Raw genomic sequence first — 12,806 nt, 5'->3', positions numbered from 1 at the left:
TTTGGACGTCACGAATAGGAAAAACCAGAGCGTTTCGATGGTTGCGAATGTCATTACCGCAAACGCGAAAATTGCATTCGAATAGATGCAAATAGCGAAAATGCTAATGAACACTTACAACCAGCACGACCGCCTAATGCCTAAATGCATTAATTAGTCAACAACCTGTCGCCAACATCAAGGATACCTTGCTGCCAGCAAAATGCAGAGATGAATTTAAAGTCTACATGCAAAACAGCAGGGTGGCAAGCTAAACGTCATAAAAACTACCATTTTAATTAATGTAATTCTAAAAACAAAAGTCACTTTTTTACCTCATCATTGGGTGAGGTTATGGGCTTTATTTTTAATTAACAAAACATATGTTTATTTAAATCTATTGGTAAATTTCTGTGCTGCAATCCAGTTTATAAACAAAAACAAACAGAAAAAGTTCATTATTAAATTTATTTAAAATGGCTGCTGCATAAGCTCTGCTTCGGCATTTTTGTCATTTTATTAGAAAATTGATGGACATTTAATTTAAAAAGCAGTTATGTGCAATTAGATTTGACACTTTTGGGTGGACATAATATTAGGCAACATATGAGATTTCATTTTTCTAAAAACAATTTAACAGCTTAATTGCATACAAAATTTAACATTCTTATTTAATTAAAGATAAAACAGTTTTTCCTTTCAATCTTTACCATAAGGAGCCTTTAATTTTTGGTTAGCCATGGGTGTTTAGGGGATTAATTTTATTAATTGCCTCACAAAGAACTTTAAAGATTAATGGCCCTTTGAAGCCGTATCATTTAATATATCCTATTTGTTTAATCCGATAAGATACGTCATATTGCCACAACACAAACACCTTGTTCAACTTAATAAAACACAAAAGGTCAACAAACTAAATCGATTTTTCAGCCACCGGCTGACGTTGATCCTTGATCCGAACTCCGGCTGTGCATTGTCCTGACAAAAAGTAATTCAATTACCGTGTAACAAAAAATAGCGCCTGAATGCAAACAATTTGTAAGCAATTTAAAACAAATGTATTTTAATTGAATTGAGAGTCGGGCTTAATAATATTAATGGAGTTTTTGACCCTGATTGGCCGCATAAGCCCGTTAGCCCCTTCAGCTCTTTCCAGAGTGTTCGCCTTTCGCAACAAGCATGTGAACCCACTGCGTACTTATGTTTACAAATTAAATTTTACGTAAATATCAATTCACAACGGCAAATGACATTTTGTGCACCAAAACAAGATGCGGGCTGGGCTTGAAAATTGAGCAGAGCGAGATGAAGGAAGGAGTAAAAGGATGTCTGGAACGTTGATGATGATGACACTAAATAAAAGATTTTATACTGTTGATTTTTGCGCTTTTTGCAACTTTGCACGTTGCATTGCACTTGATCTGTGTGCCAAACGTTACAACGACACTTCAGCAGGAGTGCGGACTGAAGACGAAGGCTGGTTACTGAATGGACTGGGTGGACTGGGAGGATCTGAACGAGCGCGAGAGCTCCTGGCAGTACTGGAAGTCCTGACAGTCCTGGCAGCAGCTGCACCAGTTGTTTGTAGCATACAATCAGCTCGTTTCGTTTTATTGCCAACGTCGTCATAGAGCTCTGCCAACAACACCCAGTTCACATCCTTTTCGTCCTCGTCGTCTTCATCGTCAGCGTTGCGACGTCGCCTAGACACAAGACTTGACAGCAAAGCAAAATTGTATTTACATTCAATTAGTGCCAACAAAATTGTCTTTGGCTGCTTGCCGTAGACTGTGCCTAGTGCCCCAGCCAGAGCCAGATTCCCAAACCAGGCTCAGAACCACACGGCCAAAAAATATCAACAAAGTTGGGCATCCGTTACCTTACTTCCATCACAGCTATGTTTAAAAATTACAAAATAAGTTTTACAAATTTGTTAATAAAACAGTCGTTTACAAAATAAATTCTACCGAAACCATTTCCCAATTATAAAAAAAAGTTATTATTTATTCATTAACGCCGGCTGACGTTTCAATACTAGCAGTCAATGCTGGACTTAAATCCACATAGACTAACTACCTAAAAGGAAACTTATAATTCACAGAACTGCGATGTCGGCATCTTAAAACTTTTCTATTGTTATGGGAAAAATTTTTATATATGATTTAAATTTTTTAAGACAGAAATTCATTACTTTTAAACTAAATTCTTGCCTAAAAAGCATTGCATTCTAATTGTTAAAATTGTAAGCAATAAAATAAAAGTGATACTGTAAAAAAATGTTTAGCCCCCAAAAACTGAAATTTATAAAAGATTGTTCTTAAAAGATTCCTACTTTTAAGTTACAATAACAATTTTTGATTAAAGTTATAGATATAGTATAATTATTTATGTCGGTTTAAATTAGTATAAGCTTCCGATGGCATAAAATACGCAAAAGCCTTCAGATATTTATTTAATTTTTATTTAACATCAGCAATGGCAAACCCCCAGCTATTGATGAATGAGAACTTATAAACTTATAAATTGACTTGAAAACGAGACCAATTATTTCTCATTTTTTCTGCCTGTGCAGAACTTTTTTGTAAGTTTGCTAAGCGTAAATTACTTTTCACATTGGTGCGGGCGAAAGGGGCGGGCGTAGGCGTGTGGCTCGGCATGACCCATGTTTGTAGCTTTTTAGTTGGGAGCTAAGTAATGTAAAATTTATTTTAAATAAACTGAAAATATGTTTTGGCTTGTACTAGTTTTTTTCGCTGCCAGCCAGTCAGCCAGCCTGCTTATTTTTTGCCAAGCATTTTATTTATGCATAACAAAGCACCACTTAAATCTGCTCAGCATTTAACTTTTTTCCTTTCTTGGTCGACGCTGCTTGCCTCAGCCGCTGATGCTATTCGAAAGTTTGCAATCTGCATGCCAAGTTGTCGACGTTTTCACACAAACAGGCCGGGAAAATGGGAAACTGGTTGGGGATAAGGAAAATGAGGAGGCAGTGCACCCTAGATTGCCAAATGGATGGGGGGAAGGAGGTTTGGTTCCAGGATACTGGATTCTAGCCGTGTGCCGAGTGCAAGTGCCTGCGCGTTTATAACTTTTCAACTGTTGTATGAAATTTTACAAATTAGATTCATTTCTATGCATTGAAATACATTTTCAAACTTTGCAGTAGAAAGTTGCAAGGATATTTGCACACAGACACACGCTCACTAACTCACAAGAAGACCAGGTCTCTGCAAAAAGGACCTAAACGAGAGAGCTATGGTGCCAGGACAACGACTCCGACCCAGTGACACAACATGCCAAAACTCAGTCTATTAGTTTGTCAGTTTATAAAGAAACATGTATAAAAGTTTTACATATTTGCAATTTCATTAATACAAAACTTATTTGCATGCCCCTTTCTCCCTTCCCCATTTCAGTTTCTACAATTTTTGTTAATTTCAACTTGAGCACTCACCCAACACACACACACCCATACACACCCACACACGTACGGAGAGAAATCATCCAAAGTTGCTGGCGAAAATTCCAGAAATTGAAATGTGAAAACTCAAACATTCCGATGATAAAAAAATGAAGGATGGGGGCAAAGAAATACTCAACTCGAACATCATTTGCAGCAATAAAAGAAGTCAGAATACTCGACAGACGCAGCGGGGCAACAGCAATGCGTCAAATGTATTGAGGCGTGGTCGGGCTGAGGGGGCGTGGCAGCCGACGCCCCCGCACTGAACTCGCTCACTACGACATTATCATAATTAATTAAAAAAGTTTTTTAAATCAATTTCCAAATGCCAAGAAGTGTCTGCAGAGATGTTTGATGAACCGTGGCCAAAGAGAGCAGCTGAAAAAATTGATAACTTTGGCTTGTCATGGACAAGGACGAGAGCCAAAGACTTGGGAAAAATTCCAAAGCATGAAATGACTTCAAACTAGATCCACTTAGAAATATTCTGGTAATTCGTTGATTAGTATTTGCAGCCGGTCACAATGTCAGCACTGCTTCTTCTTTTACCAACATTAACTCAAATGCAATTTGCCAGATGCATTTCCAGATTATTTTTGCATTAGTGTTTCATTAAAAAAAAATGCTTTGGTTTTTTTTTTGTTATAATTCAATTACAGTGACAACAGTAACTTTCAATTATTAGTTAACATTTTATTTTAACTGTGTGTTTACCAAACTTTTTAATTAAACTTTGAGCACTCTTGTTTATATTCAATAGTTGTAAAGATTTTTTCTTATTGAAACCACTTACAAATATTTTTAAAAATATTTTAATATTTTGACAGAATTACAAATTACAAATTTGGATATAATTAAGATTGAAATAAATTAAAACAAATGTGGTTCGTTATTCATTTATACCCATAAACCTTTGTCAAATCTTTGGAAAGCCAAAATGGAAGCTGTAAAAGATTAAAGTTTAGTAAATTTATATATATATATTATACATATATATATATATAAATATATATATATATATATATATATATATATATATATTTGATTATATGAATATATATATAATCAATATGTGGAAATAAAAAGCAAAGAAGCAAGTAAAATAGAAAATACCAATGCTTGTAAAATGTAGATGTAATAAGACATAATTTAACATAAGTTTTTCTTTCCACATATTGATTATCTACCTACGGGAATTAATGGCAGCAAACGATTCCCCATGAGCTGCGGGAGTCTGGATTACCATTAAAGAAATTGAAAGTACACCATCCAACTCGAGCTCGCCTGGGTGGTACTAGTCGCTAGGAGAGCTGGCAAATCAAAAAGCCAGCTGTAGTGCAATGCATTTTAATTTAGCCCGCAACTCACACAAAACCAAAGGGAAGTATGCCCAGGCAAACACACACAAATGCAGGTGTGTGCCGGTGCATGCAGGTGAAACACGCGCGGAGGCAGTACATAAATAAATACTTGAACAAATATTTACAACTCTGGCGCGGAATTATAAGCAGCGCCCGAAAGTATGCACTACAAAAATGAATCAAGTCTTTCATGTGTGTGAGTGAGGCAGCTCACACCTGTTTGCACGCCTGGGCGTGTGTGTGTGTGAGTTGGAGTTTGTGTTTGTGTGAGTGTGTGCAAGTGCGCATAAAACGCGCCGCAGCAGAAGTGAGCAGCATTTTTATTTATTTGCCGCGGTATAGTTTTTATTTTTCTTTGCACATTCCCCACATTTTTTTCCTGCCAAATATGCGGGGCTGAAATTCTAGCACAGAAAAAAACATAATACCATGGAAAATCCAGTTATTAAGTAATTACGATTTCTGTAGTAATTTTGCTTTTTACCATATAAATATTATCACTGACGGCGATGTAAAATATCTAGGCACCAAACGAATCACTATTGGTAATTCACATATTAGTAAAGTATTCTAGTCTAAATATTGATTTATGATTAAGCTCTAATTATAAAACAAATGCTACTAAAGTTCTACTTTTAACATTTAAGTCCTTTTGAAATGTGAGATATTTGAAAATCTCTAAAAAGGGTGCCAAAAAGTATGCTATAAAAATATATCATTTACAGATAACTGTGGCGATTTGCGTTAACAGGTTATTCTGTTAATTTATTAAATCTAATCCATATCTATAATACCTGTGTGAAATAGCAAGTGTTTATTTTTATGCTGCCTTAATGCTCTAACATTTTATTATAATTCAACTCCTTATAGCAGCCATGAATAATAACATATATCAATATGCAATTTAAGCGAATTGGACTAAACTTTGCAGATCTGAGGCAAATCAAATAAATACATAATTTGAGTGAAATTTGCTTTCCGTGTAAACTACACAAGCAGCTGCAGAAGAGGGGCGGTGGGCGTGTCCCACACACACTTTTATGGCAGATAAGGTTTGCAGAGTGCAGTCTTGTTTGGCAAAGCGCCTGTTTAACACTTAAGATATCGTATTTCTTGGACTCGCATGTCTGCAGATGTGTTTGTATGCCACAAAGGAGCAGGAGGTGGCAAAAGATAAATATGCATGCGGTTAGTTTATAAGGTGAGTGTGTGTATGTATGTGTGTGCGTTTGTGTGTTAGCCATTTCAACAGACGCGCCTCCTTTTTGCGCCACCTTTCGCGAATTTGCATGCAATAAAGATGGCGGGGCGATAACTAGGTTGCCTGCTATTGTTTGCCTTTTCCCCATATTTCTCTTTGGGCATATAATATATGTATGTATGTATGTATGTGTGTGTTAGCCGCAATAGTTGGCCGCCAAAAGCAGCAGCAGACAACCAAGCAGCCACTAAAATAAAAGGCAAAGTCCGCCAACTGGCATATCCTGCCACTGCCACCGCTTCTTGTTCTTGTTCTAGTTGGCGCTGCTGCCATGCATTATGCAGATGTACACCAGGTTCATGAATATATAACCGAGTACTTTGTCTACCTACACAAGCACACAGCAGCAGACACTGCACTAAAACCAAAATAGTTTATTAAAATAAATATTTACTAAGAAAAATTATATTACAAATTAAAAAGACAATATTTTTTTTAACACTTGAATGTTCATATTTTAAAAAAATAACTACAGTCATTGCTCTTACCTAAAATGACTGTCAACTTAGAATACAAAAAACTAAACTCTTCTGAACTGGGAATCCCAATTAAAAAAGTTAACAATAGTTTAAAAACAGGATTTAGAAGTTATATCATATGTGTTTACATAATTTTAAGAGGAAAACATTGCTTATCAGATTACTTGTTGTAAGCTGTTTCTGAACTCTAAGCTGCCGTTAGAATTAGTGTTTGATAAATCTTGTTTGTCTTAGTTGTAACTACTAATTATTTGCATCAGTGTACTGCTCTATGGACTCGCTATTGTGCGAAAATAAGAAGGCACACACAGCTAACTGACAAAATGCCATATGTTTGTGCGCGATAAGCGGCAAGAACCTCCTCGTTCGGCCAAATCCACTTCCCGACGACCCCGTTTCAACAGCTCAGGACCTGTAATTATAATTTAACACCGCATCAAATCAAACGGGCTAGGCAATAAGAGCAAAACACGGGCAAATCGATGTCCTGGCCGGCTTCACACGCACATTTCCCAAAGCAAAACACCCCAACCGGAATCGCTCAACCAGCTCAAAGCCCTTGGCTGGATGGCTGAGTAAATCAAAAATGTGCAATAAAAATTGCAATAAAGCACGCTTCAAAGGTGGGTCCGTGGTTAGCTGGAGCAGGATCGGGAACGGGAACGGGTGCGGGAAATTGGATGGCTGCAAAACCTCATCTAAGCAACGATAATGATTGCAATTCATTTTTATGACCGCCAACTAACCGTTTCCGGGTATTACGATTCTCAAACCCAATTTGCCGGCACGCATATAACAAAATTCAATTAAATGCTGAGATTTACAGCAAATGGGAGCGTAATGAAAGCTTTTATGCTAAACGGGTCATTTCAAATCAGCACTAATGTGCCGTTTTAGATTTATGAAATTTGTGTTTAATGAGTGTATAACTAAACATATTTAAAGTGCCATTTTTAGTTTGCCAGACAATTCTAGTTTTTCGATGGCTTTTATTTGTATAATATTTCGGATTTCCAAACTGTCATTCCATCATAATTTCATTTCTTAATCAAAGTTTAAAATTATGACTAACTAACTAGAAATCGTGTAAATGGTTGTACACTATTTTAATTTTATTTGATTTTAAATATTCTGGCAAGCGTATACCTTTAGGGAATATTAGTAAAAGCATTTCAGAATATTATATTCTTCTTAAAACCAACTAAATATATCACTTCATATTTTTTTTAACCAACTTTTGTTTCTATCATCTTGATTGCAAGATATATCACAGAACTTATAATTGAGCTTATAACTGAGTGCGACATTCGTGACTTTGGGATCGAAAAGGGCATCTAAACAAACACTAGAAATGCCAGCGAGGACCGCCCTTCAGCTTATTTTTAGTCGCGTGGCCAGAAGTGGCCAGAGTGTCCAGGTTGAAGTGTGCAAGCGAGCAGGTGGGCAAGTGGACGGGGCACCTGTCGTCGCCAATCAACCTTGACTAGAACTGGGCGTTGCAAGTGGGAGGGTCACTGCCACTACCATAAGAGTCAGCAATGCAGAAGGTTGCCTTTTGCTGCTGCCACACTGGGGGAAACATTTAAAGCACACTCAAGAGTTTAAAGTCCAGATTGAGGGTTGCTTTAGACAGAAAATCAAAATTGTCTATACTAAAAACTTTATATAAAAAATAATAATAATAAAATCTGAGCTTAAGCCTTTAATTTAATTGTTAGATGCAGATGAGATTTGTAAAACAATTTGATTAGATATTTTGATCAGAAAATTAGGATATTTATCACATTAGTTTCTAAAATTATACTACTTGTTATACATTGCTATATACCTAGAGTTCCTTATTTTATGAATTTAAAATTATTAAATAAATACTGCAAAACTCACACTTCAGATATAAGATGGTCTGAAAATAAATATTAGATGATTATATTGAAATTAAATTATTGATGCTCTTGAGATATGAAACTTTAAGTTTATTAGATACTTTTAAATGCTTTTTCTTTCAGTGAATTGTTACTGTTGGTTGGCTTTGGATGCGGTTTGCTTGGTTGGTTGGCCGGCCATTTTCCAATAAAGTGAAATTGCATTTGATGATGCCAGGATATGTTTTTTCCCAATCATTCTGATATTTCTCGCTCTTACCCGTTCTGTTTTCCCATGCTGTTTTCCTTTACCCCAGCCATTTATAGAAAATTGAATAAAAGTGTTGGTGGCATTGCGACAAACTGGTCGACGAATGAGCGCGTGATTGGAGGCGATTTGTAGAAAGGTGAGCATAGCTATGGCTCCTGGCCAGCTCCTCCACCGCGCTCCCCTTCATCGGAGGTCCTGCCAGCGAAGGAAGTGATTAGTGTCGGGCTGCTCCACGGCTTGCTTGCGTGAGTCGGGATCCCGAGAGCAGGTACACAAAGCAAACACGGCGCACCGGAGAAAACCAATTTGTAATGGGTAGCTGGCCAAGTTGCCTTTGATTTCATTGTTTTAGCGTGTTACCTAAGCACACAGCCAGGCACACACACAACCTCATAAGGACTTTTCATAACAGTTACCACTTTATATTCTGCAAAAGAAAAATCACCAAAAAGTGTTATAACCAAGATGCATTCGACCAAGATTAAAGAGGGCGATGACAGGGTGAGTCGGAATTGAATCCGTGTTCATATGTGTGGCCCATTAAACGTGGTCAACTAATTTGAATGCTTTGATTAGGAGGACATGGAGCTCAACCAAATCTGGCGAGGATGTCGTAAAATCCAGGGTGCCATCTTCCGCTATAACTTTGACATCTGTGCCGACTTAAAGCAGCACGATCCATGCTGCAGTGGCTTTGTGTCCGGTGAGCACATCCGCCGGGGTCATTTCCCTTTTTTATGACATTTTTATGACCCTTACCCACCTTCGGCAGAACCCATTTTCACTGCCGTATTGGCCAAGTATCGCAAGGTGGCCGGAATGTCGGAGTCCGAGCTCCGGGATGTCACCGACTACTTCCAAATTCGGGATGGCCGAGTGGCATATCGCCAGTTCTGCAAGGTCGTCTGCAGCGAAAGTGAGTTTCACCCAGTAAGAAAAGGTCTTAACTTCTAACTAAAATGATTCAATATTAGCCCTGCACAAAACTGCCAAATCGGACTTGGCCACGGGTCTGGAGTGGAACGATCCTTGGCATGTGAATGTTATCCCCCAGCCAGAGGATCGTCGCCGACTTTGTCTTATCCTAATCAAGATTGCCCAGCTATCTCACATTCCCCTAATGCCCTATTTTCAAGACTATGAGCTGGTGAGTTCTTTTGTATACGCTTTACTGTATTTGGAAAGCGAATTAGGCTTCAATAAATTTAGTTTAATTTGATGTACAAATTCTAATAAGGTTGATTTACATTTTGATTTAAAACATTTTATTTTATGTAGATTTTGGTAATAAAATTTGGTTAAGCCTTTTAAAAACAAATATTTTTTTATGTATTATGTATAATTGTCGATTTATAAACTCTGTTAGATCTAAATTGGTTATCAATCCCTTGTAGATTGCTCAAAATGTGGGAGTCGTCACCGTTGCGCACTTTTCGCGAGTACTGCACTTTATGAAGATACCGCTGTCCGAAGCGGACTTCCTGCTCCTACTGAGACGCTATATGAAGGACGGATACCTGGTCAACTATGTGGCTTTTCTGAAGCACATCGATAACATTATAGCGTACCTGGGCGAGCATCGTCTGCTGGACAACTCACATGTAAGTTTTACATAAGTCTAAGCTGCTTAAAATCAAAGCTAAAGAATTCGCGTCAACGTTAAATTCAACATTATATAATTGTTTAAAGGACATAATAAAGGACTTTCCGGGGCGCCTGGTTGAACTAGAGCTATCGCAACTGCCGACTGTCAACGGTTGCAAGGTGGTGCTCCCGATCTTTCCGGATGCCTGCAATGCGCCAAAGAAGAATCGGAACCAATGCGACATTCTGTTCTGCATACAGAACTACATCTATAAAAACCAAGTGCGCACCTCCGAGTTCCTGGAGAGTTACGACTCCCTGAACGTTGGCAGCATCACCAAGAACCAGTTTGAACGGGGTCTGTCCAACATGGGAGTGGGCAAGTATCTGACCCAAAGGGAAATGTCCATTCTGCTGGAACGCTACACGGATCCCTTGGACACCAATCGGGTGCGTTGGCGTAATTTTGCCGACGAAATCGATACAGGTGTGGAAGAAGTTATTTATTTTGTTGTTTATTTAAATTGCTGACACACTATTCCTGCCAGTTTTTACCATCAAAAACCTGGAAAAGATGCCGCAGTGTGTTGTGGAATCGCCATTGCGCCACATCCAGGAGTTGCCTAGACCAGGTGCCGTTGTCTGGGAGAACGTTCCTGCGAGCACCCGCGAACTTTGCGAGGATGCCGTTGCCAAGATACGCATTCGCATCCGCAATCGACGCCTCTACTTGCATCCTTTCTTCCGAAGCTACGATAAGTGAGATCCCTCATTATATTTATAAACTCATCCTCAAAAAACCATAATTTTACGGGTACAAAACATTTAAAAAAATGTTTCTGTGCGAATCTCTGACTACGAAACGTTTTTAGTTTCTATATATTTAATAATGTATAATATAACATTGAAAAATTTCTCTCTATCAAAGAAAGAATTTAGAATATACCCACCCAATTAAAATAATGATTTTAAACTATGGGTATTAATATTATTAACCTTTTGCAGACTCAACTGCGGTCATGTGCGCTGCAACATAGCCAAGCAGATCTTCCGCACCAACGGCATCCTTTTGTCCGATCCTGAGCAGGACTCTGTGCTGAGTCGCTACGGCAACGAGCTGGGCTTCTGCTACACCAAGTTCCTGGACGACGTCGATCCGGCCGAGTATGCCATGCCATCGATGGTCACCAAGCAGGAACTGGTCGAGTGTCCGCCGTTCGCGCGCGACAATCTGGATACGGAGGACGTCAGCGAGGAGGTCATTGTGCGCATCCTTACGAGTGCCAAGCGACAGGCTGTGATCAAGAGCGTGTCCGTCATAGAGTTCATGAAGGACTACGATCGCCATCGCGAAGGCGAGATCCTCGAATCGGACTTCAAACGAGCCCTGGACAATTCCAGTGTGATCATCAAGGAGGAGGAGGCCACCATCTTGTGCAACATGTGAGTTCGCATTAATTTTGTTACACAGGTAAATCAATTTTAAGCTGATGGTAAAATACGATAGTTCTTTGACCTAGATTTTTATTTTGGCTATTTCAAATGGCTTTTCACAAAAAAATTAATTTTTTGTTCCCTTTATTTATATTGAAACTGAACTTTTTTTACTGCTAAGTAGTATTAAAAAAATCGATTTTCCCTTTATAACGTGTATATAATTTATATTTAATTCCTTTACCATGTCCAGCTTTCGTTCCCCCACTCGCGTCGCCTGCGTTCGCTATCGCGACTTCTGCAAAGCCCTCGACGAGATCTTCATCCAACTGGACACAAACATGGGCGACCAGGTGGTGACTGCGGTGCCACTGCTCCACCTGCCCAATCTGGACTGCGTCGACTGCTTCCTGAGCTTCGAAGAGCGAACCATCTGCTCGCAGGCCCTGATGAAACTGGCCCGGAAGCCGGACGAGATCTCCAATTTGAGCCAGGTGTTCAAGGACTTCGACCGCGAACAGTGCGGCTCGATCACGCAGAACCAGTTCCTGCGCGGCATCACAGTGCGCGACATGCATGTAATGCTGAGCAGCCGCGAGTTCCAGGCCATTTGCAAGTGCTTCGGCGTCAAGAAGGGCATGTGCATGGAGTTCAACTACCGCGAGTTCCTCAAAATACTCGACGTTCTCTTTACCACCGGCCAGATGAAGCGCAACTATTAGGAGGCATGAGAAAATGTCACGCCATCAAAATTTGAAGTGCACCTGTTTGTGTTTTGTCTCCGAAAATTTTAGAGTGATACTACGCAAATAAACAACAATTAATGGACTTTTACTTAAGGTTTTCTTTAATGTAATTCACTTTAGAACTGCCTGATCTCGTATCGTTCAGTTAAGTAAGGTTGTAATTTCGCTTGAGAATGTTTTATTTTTTAGGGGGGAGAAAACTACGCTTACACACGCATCGTTCTTCTATTCTTGAAATGCTACCTAAACTGCCCATCCAGCACACGTGGCGGCATCTATAATCTTTTCTCCATTAGCTTATGTCGGACGATTTCATAAAGAATTTCATATAGCTATAGTAATGTATACATATAGATTTGATTTAAC

At 38.9% G+C, this 12,806-nt stretch overlaps 1 protein-coding gene across 1 annotated transcript; it reads left to right on the top strand.

The window, feature by feature from the left end:
• The first annotated feature begins 9,020 nt into the window (after nucleotides 1-9,020).
• Nucleotides 9,021-12,528, top strand: LOC108139216. The gene is made up of 9 exons (XM_017261868.2): nucleotides 9,021-9,177; nucleotides 9,253-9,379; nucleotides 9,449-9,592; nucleotides 9,651-9,823; nucleotides 10,071-10,277; nucleotides 10,366-10,747; nucleotides 10,809-11,019; nucleotides 11,266-11,703; nucleotides 11,948-12,528. The coding sequence occupies exons 1-9, from the start codon at nucleotides 9,142-9,144 to the stop codon at nucleotides 12,414-12,416; spliced, it is 2,187 nt and encodes a 728-aa protein (XP_017117357.1). The 5' UTR covers nucleotides 9,021-9,141; the 3' UTR covers nucleotides 12,417-12,528.
• The last annotated feature ends 278 nt before the right edge of the window (nucleotides 12,529-12,806 follow it).

This window comes from Drosophila elegans, unplaced genomic scaffold (assembly GCF_018152505.1).
Source record: "Drosophila elegans isolate 14027-0461.03 unplaced genomic scaffold, ASM1815250v1 contig_476, whole genome shotgun sequence".
Lineage (NCBI taxonomy): Eukaryota > Metazoa > Arthropoda > Insecta > Diptera > Drosophilidae > Drosophila > Drosophila elegans.
The sequence above is the reverse complement of the archived record's forward strand: the minus strand, read 5'-3'. Positions and strand labels throughout refer to the sequence as shown.